Below are 17,318 nucleotides of genomic sequence, written 5' to 3'. Positions count from 1 at the left end.
TGTGTTTTGACACATTTAAATTGTTTCCTTTTAACAAAAGCAATACACCTCTACACATAACAATTCAGCATTACAACACATTAGCTTGTATCACGACAGCATTTTGGCTGAACATTGACAAATATGTGTTTAGTTGATATGTTTGAATTGAATAGAGTTTTGCTTGAGGACACTACTTTTAATTAAATCACTTATGTAATTATACATAATTCATAACTTAGTTAAATTGTCATCATTTACTTTTCAAACAGGCATGACTTTCCCATTGATGTCGACATTACAGTAGATTGTTGTTTTGGACCCCTTTGACTTTCATATGGACAAAAACAATTCCTCAACATTCCCAGATGTTTGGAAGGGCATAAGGGTGAGTAAATGACGACAGAATTAATTTGTTTCTTCAACAGAAATATATATAGAGCAAGGTTGATAATGTAGAGACTACTGGTGGCAATGGTTCTACAATCTCTTTAGGTTTGCGATGCTTTGGGAAAACACAGCCCTGGTCTGAGAATGAACTCATCATTGCTGTTGTACCGCTGATGCCAATAAAATTAAGTTATCTGTTCCTAAACAATAAATAAATAAGAACGCCTTAAAAATGCCTTACCAGTCAGAGCAAATAAACTGACATATTTTAATTAAATGAAATGCCAAGTGTATCATATCAACTTTCCCATCATAAAAGAAGTAAGCAACAGTGGAAGGAACCAAGTAAGGAACAGTGGTGAATCAGTGACAGAGTCATGGGTGGCCATGGGTCATGCTAAAGAAATGAATGCTGGTTCTGATAGAAAGGTGTCAGAATACACAGCGCATCGCAGTTTGTTGTGTATGGGGCTGTATAGCCACACACCAGTCAGGGTGGCCATGCTGATCCACCAAAAGTGCACATGAGCATCAGAACTGGACCACGACACAATGGAAGAAGGTGGCCTGGTCTGATGAATCACATTTTCTTTTACATCACGTGGATGGCCGGGTGCATGTGCATCACTTATACCTGGGGAACACATGGCACCAGGATGCACTATGGGAACAAGGCAAGCTGGCAGAGGCAGTGTGATGCTTTGAGCAATGTTCTGGGACACCTTTGGTCCTTCCATCCATGTGGATGTTATGTACAACCTACCAAAGCATTGTTGCAGCCCTTTTGTGGAAACGGTATTCCCTGGTGGCTGTGGCCTCTTTTAGCAGGGCAATGCTGCCACAAAGCAAAAAAGGTTCAGGAATGGTTTGAGGAGCACAACAAAGAATTTGAGGTGTTCCTCCAAATTTCCCAGATCTCAATCCAATCGAGCATCTGTGAGATGCGCTGAACAAACAAGTCAGATCCATGGAGGCCCCACCTCACAACTTATAGGACTTAAAGGAACTGCTGCTAACATCTTAGTGTCAGAGACCACAACACACCCTCAGGGGTCTAGTGGATGCCGTGCTTCAGCAGGTCAGGGCTATTTTGGCAGTAAAATGGAGACCAACACAATATTAGGAAGGAAGGTGGTCATACTGTGTGTGTGTATATGTAATATATATATATATATATATATATATATATATATATATATATATATATATATATATATATATATATATATATATATATATATATATATATATATATATATATATATGTATATATATATATATATATATATGTATATATATATATATATACATATACATATATACATAGTATATACAAAGGCAACTGCCTGCTCAAGGAAGAGGAAGATGCGAGTGGGAGCCTGTGGAGGAAGAGAGGAAAAGAGGGGGAGAGGGCAAGGGGGTAGACAGGGGTGGGAAGGGGGCAGAGAGAGGAATGGGATAGAGAGGGGAAGGGAGGATGAGAGGGGGTAAGAAGAGGTAGACCTCGAGTAAGATGTGGCCAAAGAAGACGGAGGACCAAATTTATCAGATGCGATTCGGGCAACCTTGGTACCCATGGGTACTACTATGGGTTGACACTGAAAGAGGCTGGACAGAGACTTCGGCCTAACAGCAGACATAAAACAAACCTTTGAAAATGCATGAATGAATCAAATGGTTTTACAATGTGGAGAGAGAGAAATATTTCCCTCAATATGCAGTACTCTTGTGTGTACTGTTTGGTCAATATACTTTACTCTATAACTATATCTCTGAAGAAATCAAACCAATATTATATATATAATTATATAAATAATAATAAATAAATAAAGGTTGAAAAAACTCTTTATTTACCACGCTGTAGGCTGCAGATAATTTCCATTGTTTTTTGTTTGTGTGCTTGGAGGTTAATCTTATCCTAAAATCCCATTTCTTTTTTTTTTCAGTTTTATACACAATTGTATTCTGTTAGCTAGACAAAAACAGTACAGTCAATGAAGGACTGGGCTAAGACTGAAAGGTGGACATGAGGGATATTTCAATGGTCCTCTGTCATAGTGACAAAACATCTAAACATTTTGACTTGCAGTGCTTACAAAATGCCAAAGGGGCGAAGCATTTTGGAGGTACTGGCTGTTTAAATGAGAAGAACTCACTTAAATGAGTGAACTTTTTTCATGTTTTGGGAGAAGTATGATGAGCTTTTGCAGGTGAACCATGGTGTTGTGCCGAACCATCAACGTTATTTTAGCAAAGCACCAATAATGCTGTGAATGTCCGGTCTGTTTCAAGAAATGAGCCAATGCATTTGAGAAGGATCTTTGCCAAGGATCTTTCGTGGCACTGACTATTTATATAGGAAATAAATTTAGTTTTGAAGCATAATGAAACAGTTTTGGGAGAGATATTAACTTTTCCAAGTGAGCTATAGTGTGCTGAACTGTAAGACTGTTTTGCCAAATGATCTTACAATTTTGAGAATGTAATTTCTGTTTCAAGAAATGAGCCAACCAGTGGAGAAAAACTGTAATATGTCATCTGTTGATTAATGATTTATTTATTAATGAAGATGTTTATTTAGTTTATTATTCACCCTAAAAGTTGGCAGCATGTCTTTGTTTGTGCTGGTAGGATGATGATGGTGGCCCGCTTGCTTGGCACGCTGTTTCCAGTTTGTGTTCTTATTTGTGTGTGTGGAAATCGGAAGCCACACATTCTGGCATTTATATAAAAGCATGAAAAATGTATGAAACGAATGCCTGTTCTTTCAAGCTCATGTTTGTTATTGTCCTCTTCTCAACTGTTTGATGAAACTGAAATATGAATTTGAAAATACAATAAAAAAAGACAGTGTCAAAAGTTTAGGAAAAGAAGCTGCAGGGTTGCTGCGAAGACATGCACTAATGAGGTTTTGTCTGCGCAGTGCATGTATGCTTCAGCTATGTGTAAAAAACTAAGAGCATTAGAGAAAACAATTCAGGGAAATGAAATGTTGAATCCTGAATGTTGAACTAGTGTTACAATATGTGACATTTTCAAGCAAATCTGAGCTGTTTTTAATCTGTCCTAATTGGACCACCTATAAATTAGTTGGGCTTTTTTGAAAAGGCAGATATGGTTGGTTGGAGATATGACATATCCCCTTCTTGAGATTTCCCACATCTAAATCTCTCTCAGCACTGCAGTCTTTACCAGCCAAACACAAAGTCTTCAACTACTAAGAAGAAGCATTTTGCCAGTTATATTTGCACCGCAAACAGTGGGAGCCCAAAGTCTGAGACCACTACACTCTAACAAACAAACAGGTGCCAAAAGTGGTTCTTGGCTTGTAATCATAGGGGAACCACTTTTGGTGCCAAATAGCACCATATCTTTAAAGGAGCTCTACAGCTATATAGAACCCATAAGAGGTGCCATATCGCATGTATTTCTTCCTCAATAATGGTGCTAAACGGCACTAACAGTAGTTCTTTGGCGTTTTAATAACCTTTAAAGGGGCTTGAAAAGTTCTTTGTACGACAGTGGTGCTATATAGCACCTTTCCCACCCCAAAGAACCACTGAAGAACAGCTTAAGAACCATACAGGGGCTTAACAGGTTCTGTATATGGTTATGGTGTTATATAGCACCTCAGTCGCCCTAAAGAACCACTGAAGAACTGCTGAAGAGCCACTGAATCACCAAAATTTGGTGCTATAAAGCACTTAAAGTGTTTCCCCTATTACAAGCCAAATAATCACTTTTAGAACTATACTCTGTTTTGTGTATAGTGAAAATGTTTCCATTTTGCTTTTGAAAAAAATGGTAATTAACATTTTACTTTGGCGTGAACTCTGACCTTTTGTTCAAAGTGAACATATTGTACATATTTCTCTTTTTTTAAGGTTTCTTCTTCATTATAAGGTTTATTTGGTTTTAATTCTTTACCTGTTATTTCTCTTTAAATTGGGTTTTGAATCCCAGATTTTCAGCATTTCTTTGGACCTTTAAGTGACACCAACCGATAAAAGTCAAACATACAGTATGAACCATTTTTGAGTCAATGTCTGCAGAAGAAAGGCTTTTATAGGATGGTTTCTTGTAGTAATTTCATCAGATGAGAAACCTTTTGTGAATTTTAAAGAAAGCTATATAGACTGCACTCCAACAACTCCTTTTAAGGGACATGTTGTGAGCCTCATTATTATACCTTCATGGAAAATAAATTATTGTTCAATGTTTACTCATTTAGAAACAGAAAATGGTTATGAGATTTTCATAGAATTAGTTGGAGCTATTTCTCTATGCCAATTTAAATGGAAATCCTTTAGGTTTAGTAAAAAAATAAATACACTGTAAATGTAAAATTGCAACAGTGGTACAAAGAACGTTCGGATTTTGACGCCTTGGGAGTGAGAATGGGTTGGAATATTCCAAGGCACATAAAAATAAAATAATATATTCAACAAAAGAGAATTAAATATTGTTTAAATTATTGTTCTTTGAGCAGCCTTTTATTAACAAAAATCAGTGTCAGTGTTGATGATTAATTGTGTGATATGGCTGATATGAACTGTCTTGGACATATGAATAGCTTCCTGGTGCATTAAATGTTTCTTTTCTTATGATTGTTACTGATATGAAGCAATGATCCCCACTTAAGACCATAACATTGGACTGAGATTGTTATATTGAACGTTTTCTCAAACCTGACAGAGAAATTAAGCAGATTTGTTCCCTGTCATCATGTCTTTTATTCAACATTTCACAAACGCAGACTGCATGACTTTCATCAGGTTTTTTTCAGACACCTTTGGATCAAGTCAAATACATTTTTAACAGCTCAGAAAACTGAATGTGTGTTCGCTCAGTCTCTGGAATGGTTAAGCGGTGGCCTGTCGCTGCCTCTTCAAAGAGATTGAATCCAAGAGTTATGCTGAATCCTCAGGGTTCCTCTGAATAACTGTGCTGTGTGAGAAAATGTGTTGGCGTTTTGCTCTGGAGGATTCCTTTTTATAATGGCTAACTACATGTTTTACTACACAGGGTTTCTTTTCTGAAATGCATTAAAGTTTGAAATGGTAATTCTGTCATTAATTACCCACTCTCCAGGCATTCCAAAACCGTAAAACCGTCGTTTATCTTCTGAACACAATTATTTTTGATCAACTTTTAGCTCTCTGACCCCTTCACAGCAATTTAATTACCAATTTCAAGGCCCAGAAAGTTAGTAAAGACATCATTACAATAGTCCATTTAACTGCAGTAGTTCAACCTTCATTTTAAGCACAGAGAATACTTTTTTTTGTGCAAAAAACAAACAAAAATAATGATTTTATGCAACAATTTCTTCATGTCTCTTTCAGTCTCCTACACAGCTGGTGTAGTAAATACAGTGCAGCTCTTCCGAGGTACATCAGAAATATGCCAACACGCTGGCTTCCCATTGGCCGATGCTGTTCGACACCTACATTTTGTTGTTGTTGCGTTTTTCATGTGCATGTTTTTCATGTACAGATGACATTGTCAAAACGATCCCGTTCACACGCATTATATACAATACCATATCGTTTTCAAAAGTTTGTATTTTTTAGGACCCCAAAATGCTGCAGTCGTGTAAATGAACGGCCAAATCGCATACAAATTTCCCAGTTTTTAGTAAATGGTGTTGTGTAAAGAGCCCCTAAAAGAAAAAAAAGAGAACCAGTGACCTAGGAATTACAGAAACTTGGTGTTTCAGCACCATGGACAGATCCAACATAATACTCTCCCTGCATGGAGTTTGAACAATCCTTACACCAAAGCAGACTCCTTAAGCTATACTGCACATCTCTGATCACATGTAAAGACAACAGTGCCACATAAGAGTAGAAAGACACTCGTCTAGATGGATGCCGTTCTCTGTAGTACCCTGCTTCTTAGAAAAACCTTGTTAATAATATTATAATTCATTAATTATAATTAATATTACCATCTTGTATAGCTGAACATAGCACTTTTTGTTAGGGTTAGTATTATAGGTAAAGGGATTAGTGGGCTAATTTATAATAGTTAAATATTGTGATAATATATACTTTTGTTTACTTGTAAATCATAACAAAAATGCTTGAGTGCCCTGTTCAGCTGTTCCCTGGAACACAAAACACAAGAAGTGACCTTCATTGTGTGCAAAAGAGATGGAAGTAAGGTATCTATATTTGTTCCAGAGAGAAAAGAAAATCATACAGGTTTGTAATAACCGATATTTCATTTTTTTTTAATGGCGTTTAGCATGATAAACATAGTAATCGTGCTATAGTAGCAATAAATACATAATCGCAAATGACCAGTTTTATTTTGCTTATTAGCAGCCATTTAAGAAAGCGATGCATCATCTTAATTTAAATAAAGTAGAAAATGTTGATTATTCTCTCTCAACTTGAAGTTGAACCTGAAGACATGGCGAGTGAGCGATGCTTATCACTTCCTCCAAAGTACTGTGCGTTGAGAGATGAGCGGAAGAAGAAATAGTTCCTATCCTACACAAAAATTTGCCAATTTATTTTCACTTCGAAGCGCATAATCCGCAGACATTATTTAAAATAAAAATAAAATAAGCAGAATAAATCACCAGTAAAACACATTGTGTCAATATTTTTGATGTGATTAAGATCTTTTCTTGCGATAAACTGTCAGTACTATTATACTATCGATATTTTGAATCAAGATCGATCCGCCCATCCCTAGTGAGTGAAACACTTGCTGCTTGCGACGGGAGGAGCGTCTCTCATTCAAGCTCCTCATATCACTCACGTTGAGTCAGTCAGCCGAACTGGCCGAGGAGATTTCTTTATGGAGTAGCCTACACCTGCAAACTTTCAAGCTGCTGTTTTTAAGTTACGATACGAAGGAGATGTGAACGCATTTAAACTTCGTAGAACAACGACGCCACGTGATTCTGTGCTTTTTATTAGGCATTGAAGAAAAGATTCAGGGAAAATTTAACGATGTTTTTCCACTTACGGCATGACTAGATCATGGTCGCTGTAGAGTGCGAGGAGATATACAAAGTCTTAAAGGAAGAGGGTTGCCTGTTATCTCGACAAAAAAAGCCACATCAGAAACATGAGGGATTGTTTCCTGTGGAACTTCGTCAAAGTGATTCTGTTCTTGACATTAGCCGATGCTCAGGTAAGACATTGGGTCTGTCTGTTTTTTTCCCCCTCCTTTTTCTTTTGTAGTGGCATTTGAGGTAGTTCAGGTTCACCTAGTCGAGACATGTAAAAAACAAACAAACAAAAAAATATATAAATAATTATTACCACATGAAGCTCCAGGACGACAAACCTATTAGAAAATTAAATTAGAAATTGACTGACCAATGATTCACATTGAAACGCAAGAGCACAACCGTTTTTCAGTTTTTTTTTTATTTTTTTATTTTTATTATAGCTGTAATCCCCATCCATAATATCAACCTCTGACATAAAATCCAACAGTGGATGTTTTGATGAAAGCTTAGGGGTGTTTAACAGCCCTTTTACTCTCTCCTAAACTTCTAAAATGTTATACTTTATATAGAGTTGCTATATTGCATGTGCTGTAAAATCAGAACAAATAAATACAATTTGATCTAAATTGGTATTACATCATGTCTTAACATGACTGAATCAACCTGACATTAGGCTACTTTATGGTAATAATTGCAGTATGAGTATGAAAGTATGGAAGTAATACATGCATTCGTGTTTTTTTTTTTTTTTTTTTTTTAGCATTCCATTATATGCTGTTGATGGATTGTTCACTCCTGTTCTGTCATTGGTGGCCAATGACCAATAAATACAGTCACTCACATCTAGATATGTGCTGTGGGTGAAATAACACACTTAAGTGGCTTGTGCTTTTGTTCATGCATTAATAAACCAAATAAATTGTTTTCAGGAAACCATCCTGCAAAACAATACACAATATTATACTAACCTGCGAGGTTATGCCTATTGCCACTTACTTCACAACAGCAAAAAAATTATGCTCAGTCACAATTCTGATCAGCAAAGCACAGTTAAACCGGGAATGCTTTGTGAGATGTATTGTTCATAAGGTTTAAATTTGTAATATTGCATGTTTGAGTCGTGTGTTGTTCAAAAATCATGCTACCTTACTGCACTACTTTATCTATGTCTGATTTAAAGCAGGGTAGAATGCTAAATTGAAATAGAGTTAATTTTAACCCTTCCAATCAAATTTAGAGCGGCAAACATTAATAGCCCTATTCAGACGGGATTAGTTTAACAGGGAGTGGTAATAGTGATTATTGCCAGAGCTTCTGTTTTTAGTCCCATCCAAATGTGCCATCACAGACATTGCGGACAATGTCAGTATGGCAACATTTAACTTCTGTAAAAAGGTCCGAAAAAGTACCTCAGGTAATATTAATCCTGTGTGAATAGATCCACTGTAAATATGTATGTAATATTCTGTAATTTCCTGTTTAAAAGTAGTTTTTCGTGGTTTTGTGGCAAACCTCAAGAGGTTTCTGCTTGCCTTTCAGATAAAAAAGGACAGAGCCAAAAAACTTATTTCAACTTCAAGTGAGTGCCTTTTACCAACAGAATCCATGTATAATGGAATCCCATGGTTTAAGTGGGCAAATCCAGTGGTAGACGTGCATTAAATAATCTGAATGTTCTCTAAGAGTTCTTTGCCTTCACGTGATGCATTTAAATCATTTAATGCACAGCTAGCAGTGGATTATCCTATACTTAAATATCCTGCAATTACTGCACTCCATCCTGCATTTCTTTAAGGATGAACAGCTTTTTACTCTAACTATCATTTAAATATTAGTTGTATGGTTTATTTTTGTCCCAACATGAATGCACAACACAGACAGAGTTTTATTTTGAAGTAATACAAAAGCTCCATAGTCAGTTTTCCATAACATAATCACTGCCAGACATACATATTCTAACCATCCCTAGAACATTTATTATAACCAAACTGATCAATCTCTGAATTTGTTTCACACTGAGCTTGATTCACTTATTGATTGTTTGGAATCTCTGTTAGGTACTTTGACATAGACATTCATATTTGCCCATCTGATTGGAACAGTGTAAGTGGTCTCACAGTGTCGCCTGATGATGTCAAGAGAGCTGCAAGACTATAATTAAATTTTATACTGCAGGAGAACCACCAGAGACCACTTGCATACTTCATGAAGCTGCCGTAGGACATACAAATGTAATCATAGATACATAATTCCCCACACATTGAGTCACTTTGAGCCAAAATGATTAAAATCCAATATAATTATGTTAATTTGAGTCATAATATCAGTGCAGTATTATTAATATTATAATACAGTAATAAGTAGCAGGAAGGAAGTGATGTATGAGATATTTTAAAAATAGTTTTCTATTATGTGAAAATAGAGGCATTTTGAAATAGTGCTATCTTATGGTCATCTTAGAGTAATACATTTTGATTTTGTCATGTTTTCGATCTCTTCAGCTGTATAGTAATGCACTTGTTCTGTTTTTACTACTTAGAGTAAGAAGAGCATAAAAATTGTAATTTGTGTACATGTTTTCTCAATGTCTGTGCTACAAGGCTTCATTAGCCTTGTCCAGGAATTCCTGTTCAAAATCAGTCATAATGGGTATTTGAACAGATTTGTGAACCAGATCTACCCACTTACCAATAGTATCACAAATGTCAGAGTTTGGTTTCAGCAGAAAAAAAGAAGTATATTGTGAAATTAGACATGACTTAAGAACTTATGATGACAGTACAACCCAAGTGAACGGGCTGCACTTCCTCACAACCAACCTCGCTTTCATGAATGTTAAATTAGATACAACATTTATCTCGACTATGTCAGACACAGAGGTAAGTATAACGTGAAACAGTTTATTAACAGAGGTTACGGACACGGGCAGAACACAGAATGATATCTTGACAGGGAGAAACCTTATCTGACTGATGACTGAACTTTCCTTTGTAGATGGTGGGGACTAAGACAAGGACGTTGTTCTTTTTGATCCAGCACCATTCCTCGGTGCCGCGAGTCAAGGATAGCTCTCACCCGGTAGATGTTGGGGTCTTGGACGATGACAGGCAGAGGAGGTGTGGCATCATCACCAGGCTCTGTGGAAGGAGGAGACAAGGGTTCAGTGAAGGGTTTGAAAAGGGAAACGTGAAATGATGGTGCTATACGATACTGTGCAGGAAGGTTGAGCCGGTAGGTCACTTCATTCAGCTGCCTCTCAGTGGTGAATGGCCCCAGATGGCGGGTACTCAGCTTATGGCAAGGCAGCCAGAGACAGTTGTCCTGGGTGGATAACCAGACATTCTGGCCCGGTTGGTACTGCAGTGTGGGTCCTCTCCTGACGTCAGCCTGTGCCTTGTGTCTCCAGACTGCCTGCTGGAGTTGCATGTGAGCTGAGTCCAAGACTCTCGCTTTGTCGGAACCAATAATCCACCACTGGGATCTCAGAGGGCTCACCTGACCAAGGCAAGAGAGGAGGTTGATATCCCAGGACACACTGGAACGGGGTGAGCCCTGTGGTGGACTGCCGGAGGGAGTTCTGAGGATATTCGGTCCAGGGTAGGTATTGGCTCCAACCCTCCTGGTTCCTTAGGCAGTACACCCTCAGGAATCTCCCGATTCCCTGAATATTACGCCCATCTTGCCATTGGTCTGAGGATGGTACCCGGAGGATAGGTTGACAGATACTCCTAGAAGACGAAAGAAGGCTGACCGGACGCGAAGATAAACTGGGGTCCTCGGTCAGATACAATGTCTTCCGGGAGCCCAAAATGACGGAAGACGTGTTGGAAGAGTGCCTCCGTGGCTTCCAGTGCGGTCGGCAATCCCTTGAAGGGAATGAGTTTACAAGACTTCGAAAAGTGGTCTAAGACACAGTTGAACCCCTGAGAAGGAGGAAGATCCGTCATGAAATCCACCCCAATGTGAGTCCAGGGGCGTTCCAGAATCGGCAGAGGCACCAGCTTACCCTCAGGCAATCTCCTAGGAGTATCCGCAATGGCGCAGACTGAGCATCCCTTGACGTACCGGGAGATGTCCTGAGGCATGAAGGGCCACCAGTAGCATTGATGGAGGACCTAGATGGTCCTTCTCCTGCCTGGGTGTCCAGAGCCCGGTGAGGAATGAGCCAAGTCCAAGGGGGGAAGGCGATGGTTAGGCGGTACATACAGGCGCCCCTCTGGACTTCCCGGCGGAGCAGGGTTTTGGGTGTTTTTCTCCGGAGGACCAGTGACTGTGGGGTTGGTGCAGGTTTAACCACGGGCGTCCCCAATCAGCGATGTGGTCCCCCTCTGTGTCCGGAGAGCTCTGCATTTGGTCTGGTCTTCTGTCAGACATAGACAAGGACACAGAGGAAAGTATAACGTGAAACAGTTTATTAACAGAGGTTACGGACACAGGCAGAACACAGAGTGATATCTTGACATGGAGAAACCTTAACTGACTGATGACTGAACTTTCCTTTGTAGATGGTGGGGACGAAGAAGACGATGATGGAGATTGAGATGACGAAGTTGATGAAGACAGGTAAGTAGCACAACAGGTATGTAGACGTTAGTCATAGGGTGAAGATTGATGCAAGATCAGACAATGAGTGTTAGTGACTGTCGTGCTTATATGTGGCTCTGGTGATGATGCGCAGGTGATCAGAATGCTGGTGATTGTGAACGAGTGGGCGTGGCATACGTGTCCGAGTCCGATGGTGCAGGAAGTGCGGTTGTGACAGACTAATGGGTCCTGCACACTGTGCGATTTTTCAAAATCCTTTACGAATGTCCCTTGTCAGACTGTACGAACATGATCGTCATGCCACACTGTAAGATCTCAGTTGGCATTAATGTCAGATTGCACTATGGTGAAGGCGCGCTAAAAGCGGACGCGCACAAGAAAACTCGTCCGGAGTTTTATATCATCAATGAATGAGGCGTTCGTTGACAGTGAGCTGCATTACACGCGGGACTGAAATGCTGGCTACAAAGAAATCTCTAGCTCTCGTTTTGGTCATAGTTTGTCTTAAAAAACTGAGAGATTTGACTGTCGTCGTAGGAGAAGTCACACTGCAGGATTGTGTGCCAAATCTTCTGACACTGCCAGAATTTCTTCTGAGGTAAAATTTGATCACAGCGCTCATTAATCGGCTGCCGGTGAACATGTCAAACTAACGACCAAAGACGTCAGAATTTAGCCTAGGATCAGAGGAATCTTTAAGGATTTGCTAAATTTGTCTCAGACGGCCAAATCGTGGCCAAAATCGCACAGTGTGCACCCGGCTTAAGGTCAGTTCCACATTTATTTTATTTAAATAATTTAAAAGTAAGACATTAATGGATGTATGCATTCAGATTTTGCACTCATTATGTTTCATAATAAATGAAAAACAATTTCAGCTCAATTATAATATCTTCCTGAAAAATGGCCAATTTACAACTCTCAAAACTGTACATACTTTGCATGACTGAGAAAATAAATGTAAAAGAGGCAGAATATCAAGCAGAAATGACAGAGCCAATACCCTTCTGATACACTTTTACACTAATTGAAAACCTTTCTTCCATCATTACAGAGAGTGAATCTTTTAATTTCTTTCATCTCCTCAGGGTATTTAGAAGTTCAACTCTACACACTCCCTCGCAGACTCAATAAGCAAGCAGAAATGAGACAGAGAGAGAAAGTCACCACTAACCATTTGATAACCACACACACACACACACACACACACACACACACACATACACATTTGCTTTTGTGAAATGTGGAGACATTCCATAGGCGTAATGGATTTTATACTGTACAAACCATATTTTCTATCCCCCTACACTGCCCCTAAACCTATCACAGGAAACATTCTGCATTTTTACTTTATCAAAAAATCTCATCCTGTATGATTTATAAGCATTTTGAAAAATGGGGACGTGGGTAATGTCCTCATTTCCCCCTCTACTTGTAATACCTGTGTCATACACATTTGTGTCCTGATATTTCACATAAAAATGTTCTCCTTTTTTAAATCAAAACTTTAATTTGTAAATGACATTTTCAAAAAACGCTATCTGATGGCTTTAAAATATTTGGTGCGCAATGAAGAAATAAAAATGAGCCCTTTTTTGGACAGGCTGGTGAAGATGATGAGATTACAGCTGAAGAACAGGTACAGATGCTACTGGATGCAAAGCTGCAGTGCCTACAGAAGGTCTCCACAGACGACCCTGCAGGTAGGCATCATTTCCACTCAAAGTTTTTTCATTTTAGTCAGCATGAAACAGCATATGTTGCAATAGAGTTTTTTTCTTTATTGTGGCTGAGTTATTGTGGCTTCTTTAACAATACATAATATAGAGAAGGACTTGATTTCATTGAGAATTAATTGAATGTTTGTGGTTTGCTATTGCTGTGATTTTGTGAGTGACTGGTTATCCTGCCCGGCCCTCGCGCCAGTAAACTGCTTATCAGAATTGAAGTGATGTCTTTTCAAGAGGGAGGGGAAATCATGTGAGCATGTGTCAGCTCACTCACATAAATTAAGCTTGCAAACAAACTGAATCAGACAGCTAATTAGACTCCTTCAAGAACTTTGTCAGGCTAAACTCACCGCATAGTTGGTTGTTTCATTTGGCTTCATTACAAACTTGTCAAAGGTGATAAGGCAGAACATGTGAAGTGTAAAAAACAAACTCTGTTAGAGATGACTCATTGTAAAATGGCCTTTCTGGCAACCCAATAATATTAATTTGGCTCACTCCTTTTCCCTTTCATGCTAGAGTCATGGGTTATAGGCTTATGCCTATCAAGATAAAATAATTATGTTCTATATATAAGAAAATGGTGTGCAACATACTGTATGCTTTCAAATGGCACGTGAAAAGTTGATTACAGCCAATTTGCAGTATGAAAAGTGTTTAGTATAATTGAGATTTCATTTTCTTTTAGTTCCCGAAATTACTTTTGCCAACATAAGTCAACATAAAAAACAAATTGACATTATAAACTTAATACATTCTGGTTCTAAAGAGAGGGGACAATGAAACTTTATCTTTTAAATTATATAGTTTTCAGTGGATTTTTAAACATGGTTAAACATTAAACTGGGGTTTTTATATTTTATTTATTTTGGCATGCATGAAGACCTTGGTAGTTAATGTTTAAACATGCTCTTCCAAATGTTAAAGATATGTTGTCGTCTCGTTCATTAAATTATATTAGCTTAATGTACAGTCAAAGTTACTGTTGAATTTACATGGGCAGACATTTTCTGTAATTTTTTGCGTCATTTAAATATGAATCATTCAATCATGAATTTTGTATGAGGGCAAAAGATTTGAGAATGGGTTTAAGTTGGTCATGTGAATTCACTACATTGATCAAGAGAACTGCTTGGTTTGAAAGTGACTTCTGTGTGAGCTGTGCTTTATACATTGCTACACTATTGACAATAGACAATGGATCACAGGCTTAAGCACTTACAACCTCCCCAAAATTAGAAATACGCAGGTTTGAAAATACCAGAGAAATTAAGTCTGGTTCTAAATTGTTTCCTTTTTCACTTGGAAATGTCACATGAATGTAAAATGGATAGCAAATTACTGTTTCATGTTAACATTAGACTAGCACGGGTCTTTCTCCGAATCATTCCGAGTGAACAGTTTGAAAGCAGTTTGACGCTTCATTGCTTCTGTGTTCTGACATTAGAAGAAATCTGTGGTTGCTAGACTGACTCTGTTTAATCCACTGCTGATTTATTGAACGTCTTTACACATCAACTGTCTGCCGTTAATTGTATTGTTTTTCTTCAGCATCTTTTCACTTCAACAGAAATAGTCATTGTTTTAAACTGTGCACTTGTTTTAGCACAAAAGATAGGTACATGCACACTTGTTGCCTCTTCATGATGTGTCAGTGTGGGTTTCCCCGTGGGCGCTCATGTTAGGCAATGCCTGTTGGATATAATCCAATATCCACACAACACAAAACATCACCCATAGGTGTTCAGTTGACTTTGAGTGATATTTATTACAGATTTTTTTTAATGTAGCAGCTTTTATCTAATCGAAAGCATGACCTGATTCATTTGGTTACAGTAAAGGGCTCTTTTAATGTGTATTGTGCTACAAGAGCTACTGCAATGTAGCCTAAAAATCTAGACGCACCCTAGTGGCAACAAATCTATTCTGTCCACGAGTGTCGTCTAGCAACACTCAATACCCATCTCAGCTGTAAACACCAAACTCTTGATGGGCCAATCACATCGTGTAGAGAGTCGGTGGGCGGGGCTTAAAATAATGACGCCAGAGTTGCGCTTGCATGCTTCTAGTAAACACAGAAACTGGCGAACGGCGGCGGTCTTTCGAATCAGCTTTGACCGCGACTCTGGAAGACTTGGAATTAAGCTTTTCTCTGAGAAAAGAACAGAACGGCACTGAAGTCATTCTAAAGAAAGGAAGATGTGTTCAGAGTTTTGCCGACCGGATACGGCAAATGTTAATCTATCAACGAGCTCCGTTTCACCTTCGTTGCTCTTGTTGGTTGTAGCGCTATCCTATCGCGTGCAGAGGGAGTTTGATAGACAACCGTTTATCCCGCCCCTCGGATTGAGCCCTGTCCATGGTGAGTTTCCAGACCAAACGTCTTGATGTGGGTCTGGCTTGTTGTCAGGCTAACTGCAATGCTCAAGGAATGAAAATGTGCGAGACTTTCATATGGTCTCACATTATGCTGCGAAATTGGATGATTTCACTGGTAAAATCTGAACTCGTCCTTTGGTGAATTGACATATCTGCTCTGAAACTCTTCTACTTTCAGTTGGTGTGTGTGTCCCAGAGTGGGATGGTCTGATCTGTTGGCCGCAAGGCTTCCCTGGAGCTCTGACCAAGACCCCTTGCCCCACTTACATCTATGACTTCAACCATGCAGGTTTGAAACATTTTTCTCTAATTTCTGTTTCATCAACTGTTGTTTGTAGTAATGAATGTCGTGCATTGCTGTTTGAGTCACGTCCGCTAAAGCTAAAGATGATCAACGGTAAGCACTTTACTACCACGTTTATTAACTTAACCACACACACCTGATATGAGAGAAATTAAAAACATAATATTACAACTAGGCTTGGGCGGTATCCAAATTTTGATACCGTCAAACCTCCTTCCTATTTTACCTCGGTATACGGTTTTACCGTGAATAATTAAAACATTATGATGTAAGGCTCAGACAGCGTCAACAAACTGTTGGCTTGGCTTATATATATATATATATAGGCCTATATTTTTATTTTATTTTTTACATTTGAGCCCCTGCCCCTGAGAAACTCTCTGCACGTTTTATGCTTACCGTTATGAGACAATTGTCCGACAATTGACATTTTTTTTTGTGAGTCCTATGTCCACTTGATTTTTGTGGAGTTCATGCTTATTGCTTACATTGCCAGCTGTGTGACAAAAGGCTTCGGCAATATTACAGCATAGTCCGAGGGTGCGCTCGGTTTTTCATCCACGCAGCAGTGAGTGGATGGTGGTTTCGGATATATGCCCTTCGGTTCAAGGTATTTTCATCTCTCGCGGTCATCTTTTTGTTGCACAATTTGCTATTGCCTCGTCTGTATTTACCGTCAAAACCCAAAATACTTCCAAACTGCAGAAGTTGTGTTCTTTTTCGAGACCGAATAACTCAGTGCCCGACTCGCCGTCTTTTCCCCTCTCTCTCTCTCTCTCTCTCTCTCTCTCTCTCTCTCTCTCTCTCTCTCTCTCTCTCTCTCTCTCTCTCTCACTCTCTCTCTCTCTCTCATCGACGCTGTCACAACAACGCATACACATACTTAGGCATTTAATAAATAAATAGTATTTAATATGTAAATAGTTTAATTAGTTCAACTTATTAAATATTTAATAATTAATTGTTGATCAGCAATATGTAAGTTGATTTTTTTTTTGACGGTTTGACGGTATTGAAACTG

At 38.7% G+C, this 17,318-nt stretch overlaps 1 protein-coding gene across 4 annotated transcripts in view; it reads left to right on the top strand.

The window, feature by feature from the left end:
• The first annotated feature begins 257 nt into the window (after positions 1-257).
• Positions 258-17,318, top strand: part of pth2ra (parathyroid hormone 2 receptor a) — a 75,998-nt gene continuing 58,937 nt past the window's right edge. For 2 of the 4 annotated variants that reach the window (XM_067445030.1, XM_067445028.1), the window contains exons 1-3: positions 7,104-7,518; positions 13,488-13,587; positions 16,172-16,282. In XM_067445030.1, coding sequence (XP_067301131.1) covers positions 7,453-7,518; positions 13,488-13,587; positions 16,172-16,282 — 277 coding nt within the window. In that variant the 5' untranslated portion in view covers positions 7,104-7,452. Of the gene's footprint in view, positions 368-7,103; positions 7,519-11,844; positions 11,903-13,487; positions 13,588-16,171; positions 16,283-17,318 lie in introns of those variants that run through there. The other 2 variants (XM_067445031.1, XM_067445029.1) reach the window with 2 other exon arrangements.

The sequence above is a fragment of the Pseudorasbora parva genome, chromosome 5 (assembly GCF_024679245.1).
Source record: "Pseudorasbora parva isolate DD20220531a chromosome 5, ASM2467924v1, whole genome shotgun sequence".
In the NCBI taxonomy this organism is placed as follows: Eukaryota; Metazoa; Chordata; class Actinopteri; order Cypriniformes; family Gobionidae; genus Pseudorasbora; species Pseudorasbora parva.
The sequence above is the reverse complement of the archived record's forward strand: the minus strand, read 5'-3'. Positions and strand labels throughout refer to the sequence as shown.